At 51.7% G+C, this 21,239-nt stretch overlaps 1 protein-coding gene across 4 annotated transcripts in view; it reads left to right on the forward strand.

Moving 5' to 3' along the window:
• The window catches only part of DDR2 (discoidin domain receptor tyrosine kinase 2), a 149,368-nt gene that overhangs the window by 22,111 nt on the left and 106,018 nt on the right, over nucleotides 1-21,239 (forward strand). For 2 of the 4 annotated variants that reach the window (XM_077886841.1, XM_077886840.1), the window contains exon 2: nucleotides 512-656. The exons of the other annotated variants lie outside the window; for them this stretch is intronic. In XM_077886841.1, coding sequence (XP_077742967.1) covers nucleotides 651-656 — 6 coding nt within the window. In that variant the 5' untranslated portion in view covers nucleotides 512-650. The remainder of the gene's footprint in view (nucleotides 1-511; nucleotides 657-21,239) is intronic. 4 annotated transcript variants of the gene reach the window in all.

A 21,239-nucleotide genomic window follows, 5' to 3' on the forward strand; every position in this document is an offset into this window, starting at 1 on the left:
CTCCCACGATTATATGGTGGAGTTTTCAAGAAGTTAAGTGATATGTGATATTGCAACAAATTTAATTCAGAAGCAGGTAGGAGAATCTGTGTTTGATTGAGCCAGATACCAAAGAGATTCTTTAAATTGTACAATTCACTCCACTCTTATTATTCTCTAAAAAATAGGTATTTTTATTTAAAAAAAATCATGACTTAATGTGGACACATAATCATCATAATTACATAAAAACAATGTTTAAGACATTAAAATGAATGATAAAATCTAAACACTATCATTTCAAATACATAATACATCGAAAATTCCGTTTTAATTTCTAAATCGATGAACATCAGTGGGTGTAACAACTAACCCTCGGAAACAAAATGTCTTTGAGATCTCCTTGGCGCCTGGGACACCTGGGACGTTTCTGTTTGACAGTCGTCAGGTAGGGAAGAAAACTGTGCATGGAGCCCATTTTCACGAAGCTTGTCACCTGGCATTGCTTTCCTTTGTTTCCTCCTCCATGAAGGGATATCTACAAGTGGCTGGAGTTCCGTGCTCTAGAAAGTTCCACGGCTTGTGGCTTAAAGCAGAGGCTGTGCCAGTTGAGGAGACACAGGAGGCAGCTGTCGTCGAGGATCCTGTTCCTCGGAGAATGTTCTGCACCTATGGCTGTAAGTCGGGCCAGCGCTGAAGCTGTCACCCCCTGAGCCGGGGTGGGGGGTGGTGGCAGGAGGGGTCACCGCCCCCTGCCAGTCTGGCCACCCTAGAGCCCCTCGCCCACCTGGCCGGTGTCCCAAGGCACGTCGAGTCCACGGGTTCTGTGCTGAGAGCTGATGTCGCCGGTGAACATGTGTCTGACCCGCCGGGAGGGCCGATGGGCAGCGTCAGTGGGCTCCGGGCACTTGCTGCCCTGGATGTGGCTAGCCCAGGTTAGGGGCCGCTCCGGGGTGTCCCCTGGCTCTGAGCCGCCCGGGTACCCCGCCTTCCCTGTCCCTGCAGAGCCCCCTGGAATCTCGGGGTTCCCACATCCGTCTGGATCTCTCCTATGTCATTCATCCATTTATTTTTTTTATGAGTTGCCTCCTTCCAGCAATACTTTGGGGTGGCTTAGAGAGCAACAATAATTCGGAGAACTACTAAAACCAGGGTCCTCATGAGGCTTGGAGGAGTTACACGTGCGGGAGGACCGAGCCCGGGGTACTTACTGCACAGAAATGCCCCCTTAGCCCCGGGCCCTGGTGCGTGGCCACCTGGAGCTTCTGCGGGGAAGGTGGGACAGGCTCACACATGGCTGGATCTGGGCTCGAGGGGAACCTCTCAGTTCATCCCTTAGCAGACTTGGATCCCACTAACGGATCCCCCTAACAGATCCCCCTAACGGATCCCACTAATGGATCTCATAACGGATCCCACTAACAGATCCCATAATGGATCCCACTAATGAGCCTCGAACTGTAGTCACGGCACAGGCCTGAGACTTTTCAGCCCGGAGCTCCCTCCAGGCAGAAACCGTGTCTCCTTCCCGCCCGCATCTCCAGCATCGGGCCGGGGCCTGGCACCCACCACATGCCCAGGGGGACCCCCTGACTTGACTTACCCCCCCTCACGGCGTCTGTAGAACCTGCTGAATGAATGATGTGGACCTGGGAGTCGCGGGGGTGAAGGGGGCAGTGTTTCCTCACCTCCTCTAGGAGGCGATTTCTTTGCACTGTCAGGTGCTCCGTGGATTAGACCCTCCTTCCTTCCCCTTATTATCCAGGGGGAGCCTCCTCCCCATTTCTCCGGCACTTCCTTGGGGCGGTAAACGTGCGGGGTCCCCTTCTTCCCACAGATTGCCTTGAAACTAATTTGTTCCCCGCCCCTGCTTCCAGCACCGCCCCCCCCATCCCCTCCCCAGGCTCCTGATGCGGGTCCTCGGGGGCCTCGGGGTCCTCGCGGGCCTCGGGCCTCCGCCGTGCGCCGACCCCAGTGAACAGCTCGGGGCTGCCCTTAACCCCAACCCGGAGTTACTGGGGGTTTCTCTGTTACACGAGGTTCCTCAGACGGGATTGGTCTGTGGCTCGCACCGCTCTGCTTTCCAGAGACCGTCCCTGCGGCCTTTTCTTCCCCAGACACCCAGGCCCCAGGGACGGTTTCAGGAATGAATATTTCAGCCCCGCGGCCTCGGCTGTGGCGCCCCGTCTGGCCGCCTCTCCCCACCTGCACCGACGCCGACGCCGACGCCGACCTCAGCCCCCCCCACCCCCCAGCCCCTCTGGCCTCTTCTGGCGGCCAGGCCAGGCTTCCTCCTGCGCTGGAGAAGGTCGCCACCACGTGTTCCCTTCTGGCCGGGGCCGCCGCGGCTCCTACCAGGAGGACCCAGTAGCCCAGCTTCGAAGCGGGAACACTTGGGGGGCTCATTACTGCCATTAAGGGGTGCTCCGGACCCGGGCTAACCCGCGCCTTCCCTTTCCTCCCTCGCCCTCCTCTCCTCTCCGCCCCCGCTCCTGTGGGCCTCCCGCCCGCTCCTCCCGCTCCTCCCTCTTCCCCTCCCCGCTCCTCCCTCTGGCTACTCCTTCCGGCTCCTCCGCCCGCTTCCCCCTCCCGCTCCCCCCTCCCGCTCCTCCCTCCCTCCCTCCCACTCCTCCCTCCCTCCCTCCCGCTCCTCCCTCCTGCTCCTCCTTCCCGCTCCCCCCTCTCGCTCCTCCCTCCCTCCCACCCGCTCCTCCCTCCCGCTCCTCCTTCCGCTCCTCCCTCCCTCCCTCCCGCTCCTCCCTCCCGCTCCTCCCTCCCACTCCTCCTTCCGCTCCTCCCTTCCGCTCCTCCCTCCCTCCCACCCGCTCCTCCCTCCCGCTCCTCCTTCCGCTCCTCCCTCCCTCCCTCCCTCCCTCCCTCTCCTCCCTCCCGCTCCCCCCTCTCGCTCTTCCCTCCCTCCCACCCGCTCCTCCCTCCTGCTCCTCCCTCCCTCCCTCCCGCTCCTCCCGCCCGCTCCTCCCTCCCACTCCTCCTTCCGCTCCTCCCTTCCGCTCCTCCCTTCCGCTCCTCCCTCCCACTCCTCCTTCTGCTCCTCCCTCCCGCTCCTCCCTCCCGCTCCTCCTTCCGCTCCTCCCTCCTCCTCCGCCTCCCCCTCCCGCTCCCCCCTCTGGCCCCCTGCTCCCTGTTCCTCCGTCTGTCTCCCGTCCACTTGTCACTCACGCGGTCTTCCCTCCCCTCTCCCCCAGGACGGCTCTCCCGGGTCGCTCAGCGGAGCATCGCTGCCAGCGTTAGCTTCTCCTTTAAAGGAAAAGTTTGTATTTCCAACTGGAACGTGATTTCCCTTCGTGCGTTAGAAGCCGCCCCCCCCGCCCCGCCCGTCTGCCGCGTGTCCGGTGCGCGGCGCTGCCTCGGCGTGTCCTGGGGGACGTGCGGTGTCCGTCGGGGCATCTGGGGCTGGGACCCGGACAGACGCACCCGGGCCGCGCCGCCCTGAACGAGCCTCCGGCCGCGAGGGGTCTGCCCGCAGGACCGGGCGGCCTTGGCTGCGGGGATGCTGCGCCGGGGCCGGGGCCAGAGAGCAGCGGGGGCTCCAGGGCCGGGGGGGGGGGCGGGGTGAGGCAGCTCTACTAACAAAAGCAGGAGCTGGTTTTTGTGTTTTAAGGTTTTATTTATTTGTTCCTGAAAGACACACACGGAGAGAGGCAGAGACCCAGGCAGAGGGAGAAGCGGGCTCCCTGCGGGGAGCCGGACGGGGGACTCGATCCCGGGACCCCGGGGTCACGCCCTGAGCCGAGGGCCCCAGGCCCCCGTGGTAACTGGTTATTGGGCACCTGTGATGGGTGGGGGCCCCGCAGGGGACCTGAAAGCGAGCAAGTACGAGATGATCCCAGCCCAAGTGCTCGTGGCAGGCAGGAGGCAGGAACAGGAGGAACAGAAAGGAGAACCGAGCTCGGGGTGGGGGGAAGGAGGTGCCCGGAGGTGCCCGGAGGGTGGTGGGTGCTGATGGAAGGCCCGGCCCTGTGTCTGGGTGGTCCTCGACTGCGGTGAGGGTGGGGGTACAGGTGCGTCACCACTGGGCATTCTCGGTGGAGCCGACCTCAGCACCAGGGACACCGAGTGACTAGTGAACAAGACCCCCCTGGACGTGGGGTCGAAGGGAGGGAGCAAATGGCAATCCGGCTGAGGCGTTCTGGAAGAGAAATCTGGAAAGGAAGGTGGCTGCCGGACTGGGGAGAGCGTGGCCTGCTGGCTGGGTGGCCATCTGGGTGCCATCCCAGGGGTTCTGTGCCCTGGGGGTGATGCCTCGGCTGTGGGGGACGCCGGCTTCCCATGCCCCTGCCCAGCGGAGCGTGAGTGCAGGTCCCAGCCAGGTTTAAGGGGGAACGGTTCGGGAGCCCAGAGATCCGCATGTGTGCCACACACCCCCGGCTGCGAGAGCAAGGATCTCACTTCCACGCTTGCAATGTTCACTTCCTTAGAATTTCTCACGTTATATTAGTCACTCTGGCCTGAGCTCGTGGCCCCAGGAGGCAGGTTCGGTGCTCCTGCCTGGCAACATTCACCGGATTTTTTTCTGCGCTTGAACCGACTCAAAGCTCCTGCTTCCCGGGATGTGGAGCCCCTGGTTCTTCCTTTTGTGATGGATGGGGTTGGGGGGGGGCATCCCTTCTAGACACCCATAGCATTCGCCAGGGTTTCCTCACTGATGTCTCATTGTCTTAGACATCCATGTGAACTCTTGTATTCAGTAATATTTTTTAGGTGTGTGAGCTCCCCTCTTTTACCCCCCCCCAAAAAAAAAAAGATTGTGAGAACCTCTTAGCCAAGGTCTGAGCCTCGGTCAGGTATTTTTGCTTTTGTGTTCCATCTAGCACAGTATTACACATGCGTCATCTGTTTTGGGGTAAAGAAACTGGGTAGCTGGTGGGGGGCTGCTGGAACCCCCCCCAGCTCTTGTGGTCATCCCAGGCCTGAGTTTTGTAGAGGATGCTCCAAAAGAGATCTTTGCTAATGAAAGCATCATCCACTGATAGCATCAGTGTCACTCAGGAGCTTGTGGGTCTCAGGCCTCAGGCCTCAGACCTCAGAGTCTGTAATTTGCCTGGTGTTTGAGGTGCAGTGGTCTCCAGATGTAACGCGTACAAACCCCCTGGGGATCATGTTAGAAGTGCCGTTTCTGGTGTCCTTTGAGGTTACTTAGATAACGGTAGAAGACGGAGGCCTCAGACTTTTCTCGTACCAAAGCAGCAACTCCCTTTCTAAGGGTGGCAGTGAGCTTCCCTCCCTCCTCCAACTGACTCCTGCACAGAACAGATGGTTTATATCAGGGATTGGTGGTCCAAATCCAGCTGCTTGGTGTTGTAAATAAAGTTTTATTAGCACACAGCTCTGCTCATTCATTTACATATTGCCTATGGCTTCTTTTGTGCTACCTAGGCCAAGCTGCATAGTTATGCCAGGGACCTTTTGGCCCACAAAGCCTAAAATATTTACTATCTGGGACCTTGCAGAAAAAAAGGAAAAAAAAAAGTTTGCCGGTGCTGGCTTATGCGATGAACCTAAAATATTTCCTTGAAGTAAAGGAAATAGCTATAATCCTTTGCCCCAGCGGCAAAATTTGCAAGCCCGTCTTAATCCATCACAGAGAAGCTGAGTCATAAAACGTAACTCCCAGGTGGGCAATGAAGCGTCTCGAGCCACAGATCGATCCTAATGGTACCAAGGAGTCTGTGACTTTCCAAGGCCTCTTTCATAACAACCTCCTAAAGAAATGATTGTAATTTTATTGAGCTGACTCCTTCCTCCACAAATTGATTCCATTAATTGTACAAAGTAAGTTTGGCTTTTCCTCAAGAATGGGGAGGAGCCAAAGGAAACAGGAGTGGAAATGTTTGGGACCAAAGAACCAAACAGCCTGGAAGGGGTTGGATAGAACGTCCTGGAACAGTAGCCTCAGCCCAGCCCACCTCTGGGCTCTTCACTGGGCAGCCAGACTCAGACGGCGTGGGCTGGGAGGCCTTCTCTTCATTCCCTCGGAGAATCCCACCACCTGTCTCTTATTTGGGGTTTTTGAATTGTGAAATGATGGCACACTCCAGCTCCAGGCTTGCTGCGTGTGTGCGCCAAGCACACAGAAACAGAAGGCAGAGGCTTGGGCTGGGGGGCAGGAAGCGCAGAAGGGGGGCAGCTGGCACCAGGCATCTGCTCTGCAAACCCAGCGGAGCAGGGGTTCGGGGCGGGGAGCGCAGCCCCTGTAGCTGCTTGAGGATGTGGGCGCCCTGCTCTGATCTTTACGCCTTGGAAATCCTGGCCGTCTTCCTTCCAGAACCGAGTTTCAGAGGAGGTGGTGTAGGATTAGGATCCCTTTTCTTATCCAGAGTGTCCGGGGCCAGCGTGGTTTAGTGTGGGATTCTATGGGAATCTTTGCTGTAGCTCTAGGAGCCTAAGGCTTACTTAGCTTCTTCTCCCATCGTCTGCATAGCCCGGGACACCAGACCTGAGGAGCTGGAGTGGACGAAAGCAGGGGGTCCCCTCCTCAATTCCAGACTATCTTACCTCCAGCCAATTCTGAGAGGTTGTAGGAGTGAATTAGCGCCTCCTATGTTGAGAACCCCCTGCTTTGTTGCAGAAAGTCCCTAAGCTGATCAGAACGTGGGGGTCTTTTTTTTTTTTAAGATTTTTATTTATTTATTCATGAGAGACACGGAGAGAGAGAGGCAGAGACAGAGGCAGAGGGAGAAGCAGGCTCCATGCAGGGAGCCCGATGTTGGACTCGATCCTAGGACCCCAGGATCACGCCCTGAGCCGAAGGCAGACACTCAACCACCGAGCCACCCAGGTGCCCCAAGAACGTGGGGGTCTTACAGCCAAAGCTACTATCTGGGCTGACATTTCGGCAGTTCTCTCCCCTGGAAGAAGTATAATGTAGTCATTGATTCATTCGTTTCTTCTTGGGTTCAGTGACTATCCCTGGAGAGCCCACCATGAAACAGGATGGTGGGAAAAACATGAACTGGGGAGTCAGGCAGACCTGGGTTCAAATTCTGGTTTCCCCGCTATGAACTAACTGCTCCTCACTCAAGTTCCAGTTGGCAGGTTTCCTCGCCCCTCACCCCACTTTCCCTGTGTCTCCCTGAGTCTGTGGTTGGCCTGGATGACCCCTTCTCTTGGCGTTGGCTGCAACTCCCGCAAGGTCTGGCCACGTACCGTATTATATGGAAATTATCTGGTCAGACGACAGTTTCTCTCGGCCCAGATTATAAAGTCACGGATGGCAGGGATTTTTGTTAATGTTTTTTACCCTTAGTTCTTGATACACACAGATATTGTCTTTCTAATAATCTGGATCGGGGGATCCCTGGGTGGCGTAGTGGTTTAGTGCCTGCCTTTGGCCCAGGGCGCGATCCTGGAGACCCTGGATCGAATCCCACGTCGGGCTCCCGGTGCATGGAGCCTGCTTCTCCCTCTGCCTGTGTCTCTGCCTCTCTCTCTCTCTCTGTGTGACTATCATGAATAAATTAAAAAATAAATAAAAATAAATAAAATAATCTGGATCGGTTGGGTTTTGGTAGAAGACAAGTAGAGGAGACTCATGAAAATGCGTGGAGATGTCCTAGTCCGCTTCTCCCGAAGTGAATGGTTGAGCTAGGCGGTGGGTCTGGAGAGCCCCGGGCTTGGGAGGCACAGTTTGGGTGGACAAGGTGGCAATGGCCAGGAAGCTCTGCGTCTCCCCTACTATTACATGCTTACAACGGGGGGCGGGGGTGTGTGTCTTATTTGCTTCTGTACCCCTTTATGCTCTTTTTTTTAAAGAAAAGATTTCATTTATTTATTCATGAGAGACACAGAGAGAGGGAGAGACACAGGCAGAGGGAGAAGCAGGCTCCCTGCAGGGAGCCTGATGCGGAACTTGATCCCAGGACCCCGGGATCACAACCTGGGCCAAAGGCAGCTGCTCAACGGCTGAGCCACCCCTTTATGCCTTTAAACACAACTAAAGAAGTGAGTAAGTGAGATGGACACTTACAAGTCAAAAATCCCCTGCCCTCAGATCTCCCCATATTCCTGACACGTATCTATCTGTCTTGAGAACCTGGATAGTGGAACCATTATACAAAGAGCTTGGATTTGGGGAGAAGAGAGTAAATTCAGTTTGAAACACGTCAAGTGCGAGCTCTGCCTGTGGAGCGTGCAGGCCTGGAGAACTGGAGGGAGGCGAGGGCTGGAGCCTCGTGACCCTTCCCACGTCTGGGTCAGCTCCCCTCTCCAGACGCAGAGCTCATGGCCCATCCCCTACGGCGCTTCACCAGTGCCCGTTAAAAAGCCTATGGTATATCTTTATCGACCCACTCCTGGATACCGACTTCCCATGTAAGTAACGGAGATGCTTGGACAGAGCTGCAAGGTGATAGGAATCTTGCTCCAGAAAGGCCTGCTTTTGCTGCAGCCAACAAGGAAGATTGTAAGGGGAAGGGGGTAGAGGCGGAGGCTCGGAGGCTCGGGAGGAGGCCAGCAGGGGGGCGGTGAAGGAGTCTGGGAGCAGAGCTGTGCCCGAAGGGAAAGGGAGCAGGGGGTTTTGACTGTGCGAGGGACTGGTGGTCTCCCCAGCACTAGCTCTAGAGAAGTCGCCTTGTCCTGGGAGGAGAAGGACCAGCCTCGGGTGGCTTTGGAACAAAAGCCAGCTACTACCTCCCGGGGGGGGGAGGGGGGGGGCGGGGGGGGGATGATGAGAAACACACAGGCCGTGAGGATCTGGAAAGCACCGCTCATCTCGTTGCAAACCGTACTTTCCAGAGCCCTGGGCAAGGGTGCAGAAGCCTCTGTGTGTGGACTTGTGTCCTTTACTAGGAAACACAAGATGGGATCCCCCTGGATAACCACAGACACACGTTGTCCCGGGATCTGAGAGGCCAAGAGAAGACGGGGCGGGGTGGGGAGTCAGGGAAGGGAGGGCCGGAGCACTGATCAGGAGACGGGGAAAGGAAGCAAAGGTGGTCCAGGGTGAGGGCGCACTAGGTTTCCTGGGCGCTGTGTTTTCTCACCGCCCAGCAGTCTAATTTTATGGAGAATTTTCTCTCCTTCAAATACGAAATATTTCTTTGTCATTAAAGGAAAGGCATCAAAGCAGAGAAACTACTTTCATTCAATAAAAACTCTAGTTTTAAGAGTTATGTGTTGTCAGATGCATAAGAACCGCCCCCACCCCGCGTTGTAAATCAATTCGACGAGGTGCGCCAATGACCTTAAAAACAGTCCATACTGGGGATCCCTGGGTGGCTCAGCGGTTTAGCACCTGCCTTTGGCCCAGGGCGCGATCCTGGAGTCCCGGGATCGAGTTCCGCATCGGGCTCCCAGCATGGAGCCTGTTTCTCCCTCCTCCTGTGTCTCTGCCTCTCTCTCTCTCTCTATCATAAATAAAAAAATCTTAAAAAAAATAAAAAAAAAAACAGTCCATACTATTGACGTGGGAATTTTGCTCTCATGAGTCTGTTCTAAGGAAATATTCGGAAGGGAACAAAAGCTGCTCACAACAATGTGTAGCATGAAGGAGGCAAGAGAAAGGACGCGAATGGCCAAACTTGAGAGTGTGGTTACGCATACAGATCACAAGCCTTTAAAATGATGCCTCTGAGAATTTTAAATAACATAAGATGGTATTTATGGTTTTATATTAAGTGAATTAGAAGTTATAAAGTCATATAAATATGGTATTCAGTAATGATGTAAAATCCACAAAAGAAAACTCCGATGAAATTGCGTCACAATATTAACTGGCTTTGGTTTTAGGTGAAGAGACCGGAGGAGTCATTTTGATTCTTCATCAAATTGGATGTTCATCAATGAGCATGTGTGGCTTTTGTTATATCAGAAAAGAAATAAAAGAAGTAATGTAATTTTTTTTTTTAAACGGAATGTTGTTATAAAGGAGTATTTGATGTTTTCAGAGAGAAAATACGAGAAATCTCAGTGAGCTCTCTCCTTCCCTGGAACTCTGAAGGGTTTTCCTCTCTTCCAGTCAGAAGTCCTCCCACATTCGTGGGGACAAAAAAAAAAAAAAAAAGCAAGGGTGCCACCTGAGCTCTGCTCCGATGCACATAGTGGTTGTCCGACTTCTACACAGTGAAAGACCCAAGATCGCATCCCCTTGGTCTCCTGTTTGACGCCTTTTGGAAGCACCTCCCAATCCATCCCTCCAGCTTCACTTCCCATCTGTTCCCTATGTGCTTTTTTTTTTTTTTCTCCTAAAATCAGATCCCCGTCAGACTTGCTATTTCTTGCACGTGTCCCCGTAGCTTCCCGTGTCTGCGCCTCTGCTTGTTCTGGGGACAGCACAGTGGCACACCTGTCATGTGCGGGAGGTGATAGCCGGTTGCCAAGCTTCCTTGCAGTGTCAAAGCCGGGGGGAGCCGGGTTCCTTCCGTGTCCTAGGTGTGCTTATTCATCCGTCCCCTGACCGCATTGGAACTGTCGCCTGAAGTGGCCCTCCCGTCCTCCCCAGCTGTCAAGTTGTGCACTTCCCAGCTCCTGTTCCTTTTCCTCATGAGCTGTCCCTAAGGGCTTCCAATGGACAATGAACTCGTTGCCCGTCCTTTGGCCACCCGTACGTACTGCCCCTTGCCAGACCCAGGGCTCCTGCCCAGGGTACAATAGATACTCCCGTTTGAGTAAAAATTCAGCTCCACGTGAGAAAAACCAAATTAAGGAAACTTTTGAGAGGAAGGTGCACACTTCTCTAAATCCTTTGTTGCTGGTCCAGACAGACCCCAGCCTGTGATCCCCACATATTTCAGGGGAGAGGAGCACGTAGACCATTTACAGTATCCCCCTAAATCCTAAGAAAAATCTCACGGTGGCCCACGGCAAGTCTGTGTTCATCGTGAGTCAGAGGAATTTTTCTTCTTTTTTGGCCAGCATGTAAATGTGAACCTCACAGCTTCCCCTCCTGCCAGCCACCGGCTTGACGTCCAGTCCACGTGTGGCTCCTACCCTGGCCAGAGCCCTTCTCTCCCTCCAGATTTCCACCAATACCTGGCTCCCCTCCTTTCTCTCCACTCCCCGTATATGTCCATGTTGGACCAAACCAAGAGGTTGGTTGAGCAAACAGAGATGTACCCAGACGTTGAGGGCATCTTTGGCACGTTCCAGCACAAAGGCCCCTCAAGAAGAAGGGGCATCAGAGTCATCTTCTGACTCAACCTCATGAGCGTAACCAGGGCGGCTGGGCTGTCCCAGCTGTTGGCTCTGTCTGCCCAGGGAGCCTTCTGCTTCCTCCTGTTTCCTATTAACAGCACAAGAGACTGTGAGCTGCTTAAGGGCAGAAATCTTGCCTTGTCCATCTTTGCAGCTCTTTCTGGAACCAAGTATGGTGCCAAGCCCACGGCAGGCCTCGGCGTTAGTGGACTGAACGAATGAGCACACGAAGGACAGATGTACTGTGACGGCAGCAGGGCCAGTGGGAACGGTGGCGAGAGCACAGGGCTAGAGGCAGAGTGGACCGTGGGTCCTTGCCTTGACCCTGACTTCCTGGTTGTGTGACCCTGGGCACGCCTCTTCATCACTGTGGGATTAGTCCCCCCAGCTGTTGAAAAAGTCTGCGTGAAGCAGCTAGTGATGGAAAATGTCTGCTTTCCGGGGAGTGTATATAAAATCATCCAGCATCGGCTGCAGGCATTTATGCAACACCGTGTTTCTTTAAATATTTGTAAAATTAAAAAACCTGAAAATCACCGATAATCCATAATCCCAGCATATAAGAAGGATATGAAATGAGAAGTAAAATCTCCCTTCCCAGCCATCTCTTTGGACTCCCCAGAGACAAGTGCTTTCCTTGACATTTAAGGCTTGATGCTGATTCTTTCTGCCTCTGAAGTTGCGCAGGCCGACCTATATGCACCCCCCCCGCCCCGCACATTTTCCAAATGGAACTGTTTTCATCTGTTTGTCTATCAGTTGTCTGTCTACCCACCTGCCTATCATCTATCATCTCTAATTCGATTATTTTCTGAATGATTACAGGATTATTCATCGTCTGCATATGCCGTAATTTACCCTCAGTCCCGCGATTCCCATGTTCTGTGATTACAAACCATACTTCCTTTTTTTTTAAGACTTTATTTATTCATGACAGACACAGAGAGAGAGAGAGGGAGAGAGAGAGAGAGAGAGACAGGCAGAGACACAAGCACAGGCAGAAGCAGGCTCCCATGCAGGGAGCCTGACGCGGGACTTGATCCCGAGTCCCCAGGATCAGGCCCTGGGCCCAAGGCAGCGTTAAACTGCTGGGGCTGCCCCAAACCATACTTCCTTATACAGATGCATTCGTAAGCTCTCACACAGCACTTAATTTAGCAGCAAGGCGCCTCAGCATCTACCATTCTCTTGGCTTATAACCACCATGAGAAGGAAGGATAGATATTGTTCGTCCATTTTATAGATGAAGAGACGGAGGATGGAAGGGAGCAAGCACCTTTCTGGAAACCCTGGATGCCGATGGAGTCAGGCCCTCTCATTAGAGCAGCCACGTGCGATATAGCCCTTGAATAAAACACTAGGCAGGGCCTGGGGTGGGGCGCCTGGGGGGGCTCAGTCGATGAAGCGTCTGACTCTTGGTTCCGGCTTAGGTCTTGATCTTGGGGTCATGGGATTGAGCTCCCATCAAGCCCCACAATGAGCTCTGTGCTCAGCGTGGAGTCTGCTTGAAATTCTCTCTCCCTCTGCTTCTGCCCCCTCCTTGTGCGCGCACGCTCTATCTCTCAAATAAATAAATAAATAAATAAATAAATAAATAAATAAATCTTTTAAAAAATAAAACACAAAAAATAAATAAAACACACACACACACACACACAAAGAAAAAAAAAAACAAACAAAAAAATAAAAAATAAAACAAACCACTAGGTGAAGAGTGGATCATGAGCAGGGAGTTACATTGAAATTGTACTTAGAACCCCAGAAGAATACAGAAACAATTTACAAAAAACTCACGGCCTAACACACTTGGAGGCAGTTGTTCAGAAGAGATGCGCTAGTGGCCAGCGAGGGGCCGACACCGGGTGAGTTGTTTTCATCCAGATATCCCCCCTTCTGGAGCGTTCTCAAGACGGCATCCCAGTGTGGAGGCTGGCTCGGGTGGCATAAATGTGGCAGGAGAATTACATGGGACACCCCAACAGTCCCAACAAGGACCCTGGCCCCCCGGCCCCACCCCCACCCCTTCACAGGGCAGCATCTAAAAAGGCCCTAGAGGCATCTGGTTAGGATTGGCCTTAATTGGCATCTTCCTCAATTATCTGCAGGAAATATCAGTGTTCAGTAAAATATTTTTTAAAAATGCCTAAAAACAGATGAATCAACTGGCAGAGTCACTGGAGACCAAGAATTATTGGTCATTGGAGGAGAACAATTCAACCTGGAAAAATGCCAACTAGTGAAAAGAACGTGAAAAGTCTGAGCGGAACAGGGCCAGGCCTGGGCTGAGGCCGGGAGGCACCCGCCTCCAGTAGAAACTGTAAAGGGGGGGGGGCACCAAAGCACCCCATGCCCAAGATGAATAAAGCTCTCATAGACTATATTAAAACATTCAGTTTGGCAAACTATACCCCACAAGCAGGGGGCCCGTTTGTAAAACCCAGTTTTTCTGGGAAGCCACTGAAAGCGAACGTAGAGCCACAAGTGAGCACCAATTCCCTGACCTGCAAAAACCCGGGTCAGGTCTAGCATGAGGATGTGAGACTGGACACATCGGACCCTACTTAGTCTGTGATTTATGGGACAGATACTTCTGAAGAAAAAGAATGAAGGAATTTGACTTTTTTTGATTACTTTCCTAGGGCTGCCTTCACAGGTGCCCACAAACGGGGCGGCTCCAGCCAAGGGCCACCCATTGCCTCCCAGTTCTGGAGACTAGAAGGCCCGAGTCACAGTGTCAGCAGGGTCAGGGCCCCCGGGAAGGCTCCGGGGAAGCATCCTTCCCTGTCTCTTCTACTTCTGGGGGGCTCCCGTGGCCACTCGGACCCCGCCTCTGTCGTCAGGGAGCCTTCTTCTCTGCGGGTGTCTCTGTGTCCCTGAAAACAGGGCTTCAGATGCCGTCAGAGGAGCCCCAGTCGGAGCCGGCGGTCTGGCACTCACGTCACAGGGCAGCCGCCCCCTGCCTGTCTTTGTTCCAGTCCCTTCCATCTCCGCCGTCTAGAACAGGGACGGCCCCCAGCAGACACTCAGATCTGTACTGACGGGGTGCATCTTTTCGGAGGCTGTCCTGGAGTGTATCGCTCAGAATCCAGCTGGAGACGCAGAGCCACCAGGAGATACACGTCGTGAGGGTCACTGCAAGGACTCGGTGTAGGCGACCTCGGGGCCCGGGCTGATGCTTTTCCCCCTTGGCCTGGTAAACATTCTGTGCTCGTTGCGGTGGTTCAAGGGGTGGATGGGATCTTCTCCTTGTGGCCCAGGAGGTTCACAGTAGACGAGGGGTGTGGCTTGGCCTCTGCTCGCCGTCGGGCATGAACGTGCCCTGTAACATGTGAATGCGTCTCGTCTGCAGCCTGGGTCTGGGGGGACAGGGACGCAGGGGGCGTCGTAGGAACAGGACTCCATGAGTGCCTCCTCCTAACCTCTCACCAGTGAAGCCCCTCCAGTGCCCCGTCCATTCCCTCGATACTCAGGATGTACTCTGGCCAGCGCCAGGCTAAGCAGGAGGCCCAAGGATTGAGCAGTGCACCTGTCGGATGCCCTCCCGGGCCTTGCAGAGCTTACCAGGGAGCAGTTGCAATGAGCAACGACTATCGTGACTGTCTTTGTTCTTTCAACCCAAGAAGAACCGGCCCTCCATGTTACGAGTTTCAGGTTTACAATGTAGAGGTTCGACAGTTCTCGATGGTTCTGTTGTGCTCGGCGTGAAGGCAGCCGCATGTGTCCGGTACAGCGCTGTCGCAGCCACGACATTCTGGGGGCTGTGCCTCTCCTCCCCGCTGCGGGGTGGTCATGACCTTACGACTTCCTGAAGGGCACTGTTTCCCAGGGGTGTGGGTTGTGATTGCGGAAGTGGGGGGCTAGTGTGGGTTAGGGCTAGGAGCTTCTGGTGGCCGATGGTTGATTATTCACACCTTTCCTGCTTGGGGTCACACCCTTCCCCTTGGGCCTCTTTTCCCCTCCCATGGTCCCCTCTTTTGGGTCTCAGGTGCCCCCTGGCCTGGGTCTCCTCTCCTCGGAGACCGCCTGCTGGGGAGCCTGGCCAGCCCGACCTCTAGTCCAAGCTGTAGCTGCCTGAAGGACGCCTCCCCAGGGAGCCCCCCAGGCCTCTCATGGGCACAGCATCTGTGCAAGAGCCTCACGTTTCCCTTCTATTCTTCCTTCCCTGATCCTGTCTCCTATTACTGACAATAATTCTTTTCTTTTTTTCATTTCCATTCAAAAACATAGTCATCTTTGATGTACTGTCCCCATCAGACCTGCTGGCCCCTTAGTCCCGTCCTCCGGGCGCCCTTCTATCTCTTCCCCTTGTTGATCTGCCCCCCAGGGCCGCCCCCAGTGCCCAGCTTTCCCCCACAACCTCAGTACTGCACCTTCCCCCTGTGTTAGTCCATCCTTTCCAGAACTACCAGAGCCTGGGTCCCTGATAGGCCTCATGGTGTCACTGTGTTGGTGTCAGAAGCCTTCAGCGGATCGGTGCTGGGTTCTAACCCCGCCTGCTGCACTTGGGCCAGGGATTCCCCACTCCTTGCCATCAGCTAGGTCGTCCTCAAGAGTTGTGCCCACCTCGTACGGTTGTGACCAGGCGTCAGTGAGCCAACATACGTGCAAGTGCTTGTAAAGGTCCCTGCCACTATATCAGCGTTCCATCCAGGTAGACCCCCAGGCTTCTTGTTTCTCCACGTTTTCTCTCTTATACCTTGACTTTGGCTTTTCTGGTTTGTCGCCTGTTATATTCCTGAATTGTTCTTTGCAAAGTAGCCCACTCACTATTGGCTGGACCTACATGAAATATGTATTTATCTTTCTTCACATCCCCCTAAAAATATATATTTTATTTATTATTACTTATTATTTTTATTTATTAAGTATATATATATATTTTACATGTATATTTTCTAAACTAGATCTGCATAGAGATGTGCACAGGTGCACTATACTAGTAAATACTAGTGTATACTAGTATATACACTAAACTATATATATATACACACACAGATGTACATATAGATTCACAAATACTCTCTTCTTTGTTTCTTGTTTAATTGACTCAATGTTCTGATGATGCTTCCAAATCATAAAGACTTGGGCAAATCCCTACCCACTATATGACGGTGAAAGAGTTATTTTTCCAAACCGTCCAGAGAACCGTTTTCCATCACCCTAATCATGACAGAGATATGTTTCCCAGTGTACCGGTCTTTCTGATAAGGGCGGACTGAGCCGGTTGGTCTCAGAGAAAGGGGCCCAGGCGTATCTTCTCAGGAGCCCTCTGTCCCTATGAAACAAATCCGCTCAGAGACACAGAAAACCTCTGAGATGAGCTCACATAGATGGTTTCGGCGATGAGAATAGCAATGTGAGGCAGTGCCAGGGATTTCAGGTTCCCAGAGTATAATTAGGATTTCTCCCGACTCATTGCACACTGTAATTTCATTGTTATATGCATCCTTTAATTATGGGCTCTAATTGTCCATTTTAGTTCTGTAATTAGATATAAAGATGTTGATTTTGTAGATATTATAATCAACTCAAATATACTTCCAGATTCTTTCCCCTACCCTCCCTTTTAAAGAAAATTAATACATCATTTAAAAGTTTGTACATGGAAGGAGCCTCTCAGAGGGCACCTGTTGGGAGCCAGTATTCTCTGGTTCAGGAAGGATATGGGAGCCTTACTCTGCTTCTATTCCCCCGTAGACCATACGGCTTCATGTCAGAGAGACAGTGTCAGGTCCAGAGCAGTGAAGAACTCCTTTGACTCATAAAGAAATGATTTCTCTCTCTCTTTTAAAAATTTAAATTCAGCTAATTAACATATAATGTATTATTTGGTTCAGAGGTAGAGGTCAGTGATACATCATCAGTCTTGTATGACACCCAGGGCTCACGACATCACGTGCCCTCCTCCATGCCCGTCACCCAGCTACCCCCTCCCCCCATGATACAATTTCTCTTCACTGGAAAATTTGAAGGTGACACCAATGCTTAGTGAATCTTGGGAGAGGAAAGAGCTAATGTTAGGGCCACTCTGGCCTCTTCTTTCTCTTGTGACTTGTTAAAGATGAAAATAGGAGGCATTTTAGATTCATGGAGTTTGCATTTTTATTTATGGGCAGCAGCTTATCTATATCAATCACCTATCTATCATTATCAGAGAGAGGAGGAAGAGAGGGGGCTTGCTTTACTTGAAAAAACCCCACAAGCCTTAACTAAACTAGAATTCATTTTATGGGTATCCTCAATAATTCAGATCTCTCTTCATTTTTTCCTCCACCTATAGCACTCTACTTTAAGAGAAAAAGACAGACTCTAGGGTTTTAACCAGTGGACTCTGCTATACCCATTTTATCCTCTATATTCTACGTATTTACCTATTTTACCCCCATTGATAAATCTGAACAAAAAGAGTCAGTGTGGTAGAGTAGAAAGGGCCTCTCCAGGTTCTGACCCCTCCCTCTTCTCCATTTCTCAAATACACCGTGTGATTATGTTAGTCTCAGACTTTACCGCGCTGTCTGTATGCTTCTGTCTCTCAACTTTCTGCCTCCAACCCCTCCTCTCCCCTGAGCTCCAGATGCAGATAACAATCAGAACTCTTGATATTTCCTCTTGGATGACTCATAGATATTTTAAGCTTGCCGTGTCCCAGACCGAATTGACTTATCCCCCAAACTCTTTGCTCCTTCCTTCCCAAACTTGATCAATGGTGACCCATCCACTGAGCCAGTCAAGCCAGAACACTCAGCCATCTCGATGGTTCCTCTCTCTATCCATGAGCCGTCTGCAAGGTGTGTTTTGTGCTCCAGAGCATACCTCAGGTCTGTCCAGCTCCCACCCTCGCCAGCGCCATTGTCCCAGTCCTAACTGCCTTCATGACATGCCTCATGACTGTGACCCCAATAGCTTCTAGTTTGCCCCCTTTGGTGTTTCCCCACCTTTCTCCCCAGCGCCAGCAAACACATTGATCATAAAAAATAAATTAGCTAATGTCACTCCCTTGCTTAAACTTTTTCATTGATTCCCTTTGTCTAAAACTCAAAGCTCTTACCATGGTGCATGCGTCAGCTTGAGCTTCTGTAACAAAATGCCATAGACTGCATGGCTCACACACTGACATTTACTTCCTCATAGTCCTGAAAGCTAGAAGATCCAAGATGAAGGTGCAGCAGGGTTTGGATTCTGGGGAGAGCTGCCCCCCTGGCTGGATGGCTGGCCGCCTTCTTGCCATGTCCCCACGTGGCACAGAGGGAGAGCAAGCGAGTCTTCTTGTTTCTCTTCTTCTAAGAACACTGATCTGATAGGATCTGGCTCCCTCCCTTATGACCTCATTTAACCTTAATTACCTCCTTATAAGCCTTGTCTCCAGATACAGTCACAGTAGAAGTTAGGGCTTCAACATACGCATTTTTTGGGCGGGGGGAGAGGAGATGCCTGCAATTCAGTCCACAGCACATGGTTGTGAAGCTCTGTGTGGTATCCCCCCCTCCACCCTTCCACCCCGCTCTGGTCATCTCCAATCTGGCCACTTGGGGTTCTTTTTGGTTTGAACCAGCCAAACTCTTTTCTGCTTAGGACTTTCTTGCAGATTATTTTATTTGCCAGGAGCAGCCAATGTCACATGACCCTTCTCCTGGTGATTCATCCTTCAGGTCTGGGCTTTCATCTTCTCAGGGGCCCCCCTACTCCCCCCTTCTGCAGGCCCCCACCTGCAGAGATCCTTCTCATTCTCAACAGCTGTGTGCTGGCCGTTTCTGTCACAGGACTCAGCGTGCTCCAATCATCCATAGATCCTTAATTCACTGCTGGGGTATCCAGCATTTAACATGGAACCCGGAACATGTTAGATGCTCAGTGATAGACGCTGAAGAGTGAATGAAGGAGAAACAGGGATGTGCCTGCGAGGAATTAAAAACTCAGAGCAGGACTGACCCAATTCCATAGGTAATCAATGAACAAGGTAAAGTGCACCATTTATCTTTTGGTGAGAATGGACTATTCCTTTGCTGTACTTTTCACCAACAAATCTTCCATTTTTCCTCCATTTTTAAAAATTATGGTAAAATACTTATAATACAAAAATTCCATTTTAACGATTTTTAAGGATAGAGTTTAGTTATATTAAATATACAGTTGACCCTTGAACAATATGAGAGCTAGGGACATTGATCCCCTGTGCAGTCAAAAATTTGTGTATAACTTTTGACTCCCCCAGATCTTAACTGCTAAGAGCCTACTGTTGACTAGAAGGCCTAACACAAGAGCCGATTAACATGTTTTGTGTATGTGTTGTATACTGTGTGTTTACAGTAAAGTAAGCTAGAGAAAAGGAAATGTTATTAAGAAAACCATAAGAAAGAGAAAATTCATTCACAGTATTGTATTGTCTTTATGGGAAAACATCCGTATATAAGTGGACCCATGTAGTTCAAACCCATGTTGTTCAAGGGTCAACTGTGTTCAGAATATTCAACCTCTACCACCGTCTGTCTCCGTAGCTGTTTTCATCTCATAAAACTGAAACTCTACACCCATCGAGCAGGAACTCCCCATCCCCCTCTGTCCAGCCCCTCGCTACCGTCTTGTACTTTCTCTCCCTGTCACGAATGCTTTCTAACACTCATTTATTTGGCCTAAAAGCCCAGGAAGTACTCCTTCTCCCTTTCGTTTTGAACCCACAGTACAGTCAGAAGTCTGAACACTGTACCAGATTTGTATATCATTTGCTAATTATGTTGTAATTGTTGCTCATAAAGCAAATATCAGTGTTGGAGGCCCACGAAGAGCGTTCTTTCTAGAACCACTTGAACGGGGAGGGATCAATGGTGCAAACACTGGGAACTGGGCAGAAACACTGCTTCACTCTGCAAGCACTTCCCGTGAGGTTCTCATGGTCCCGGGGGGACGTGCAAGCGCACAGTACAGAGATCACAGGCTAGTGGGTGTGGGGTAGGTGAACAAGAACTGGAAGGAAGGGACGCTGTCGTGGGTGCAGCTCCCACTGCAGGTTGGGTGGGGCCCCAGAGGCATGTGGTCAGTTCTGTGGGGCCATGACGGTGGGAAGGGGAATGCTGGTGATGGTGTCATGTTGGTGGTGTGTTTAGAAGGAACAGATCGAGAGGCAAAGGCCTGGAGGCTTTCAGGGAGCCACATTTTGGCCCTTGGACTCAGCTGTGTCAAAGAGAATGGGCTTGGCCCAAAGACTTGCCCATAGTAGGCACTCAGTGAATATTTAGTAAAGCCATGCATGGGTAACAGTGGCATGGGGTGGGTGGGGCTAGAGAGTTGGAGAGAGGCAAGATCACAGAGGGCCTTGGGTGCCGTGCTGGGACCGAGATGGGGTAAGGAGGTGGCCCCCGGGGTCTTCCCTCAGCAGTGCAGGGGGAGAGACTCTACCATCTGGGGACTGATTGGCATGTGTGAGCACGATGATGTTGAATGTCTGTGTTGGATAAAGTTGGGAAGTGAGTCGGAATGTCTGTGTGTGTGCATATGTCGGAGTGCTTACACTGTCATGCTTGGGAGTGTGTGTGTGTGTGTGTGTGTGTGTGCAAGTGAGCAGTCAGGAGTGCTCTCTAATACTCATCTCTTTGGCCTAAAGCTCAGGACGTGCTCCTTATGCTTTACTCCTGGTCACATGGTCCAAGTCACACGCAGAAATGGGCAGAAGAGCTCAGACCAGTACTTCTGTCCTGACTCACACTAAGCTGCCTCCAGCCAAGTTAATTAATTGCTCCTTCCTCATTGCTCACACAGCACTTTCCTCTACAACACTTCTCACACTGCTATTCTTAAGTTTATGTAATACTCGCTCCTTGCTAGCCTGTGAAATCCTTAAGGCTGGGAAAGTGTGTCATTCATCTTTCTGTCCCCAGGGCCTAACTTATTCAGGCACATAGTAGGTTCTCAGCTACTGTCTGTTGAATAAACTACAGGAAAAACTTATTTAGCTTATTTAGCCTAAATTGGCTGGTTACATTTAAAAAAATAATAAATCTCATGATCACCTCCTTCTGTATTTTTGGAAACAATACCAGTTACCAATTTTTAAGAACCTCCTATGAGCTAAGTACAATACCAGCTACATTATGTGCAAGGTTTTTAAAAATCCC

Source organism: Canis aureus, chromosome 38 (genome assembly GCF_053574225.1).
Source record: "Canis aureus isolate CA01 chromosome 38, VMU_Caureus_v.1.0, whole genome shotgun sequence".
NCBI classification, from domain to species: Eukaryota; Metazoa; Chordata; class Mammalia; order Carnivora; family Canidae; genus Canis; species Canis aureus.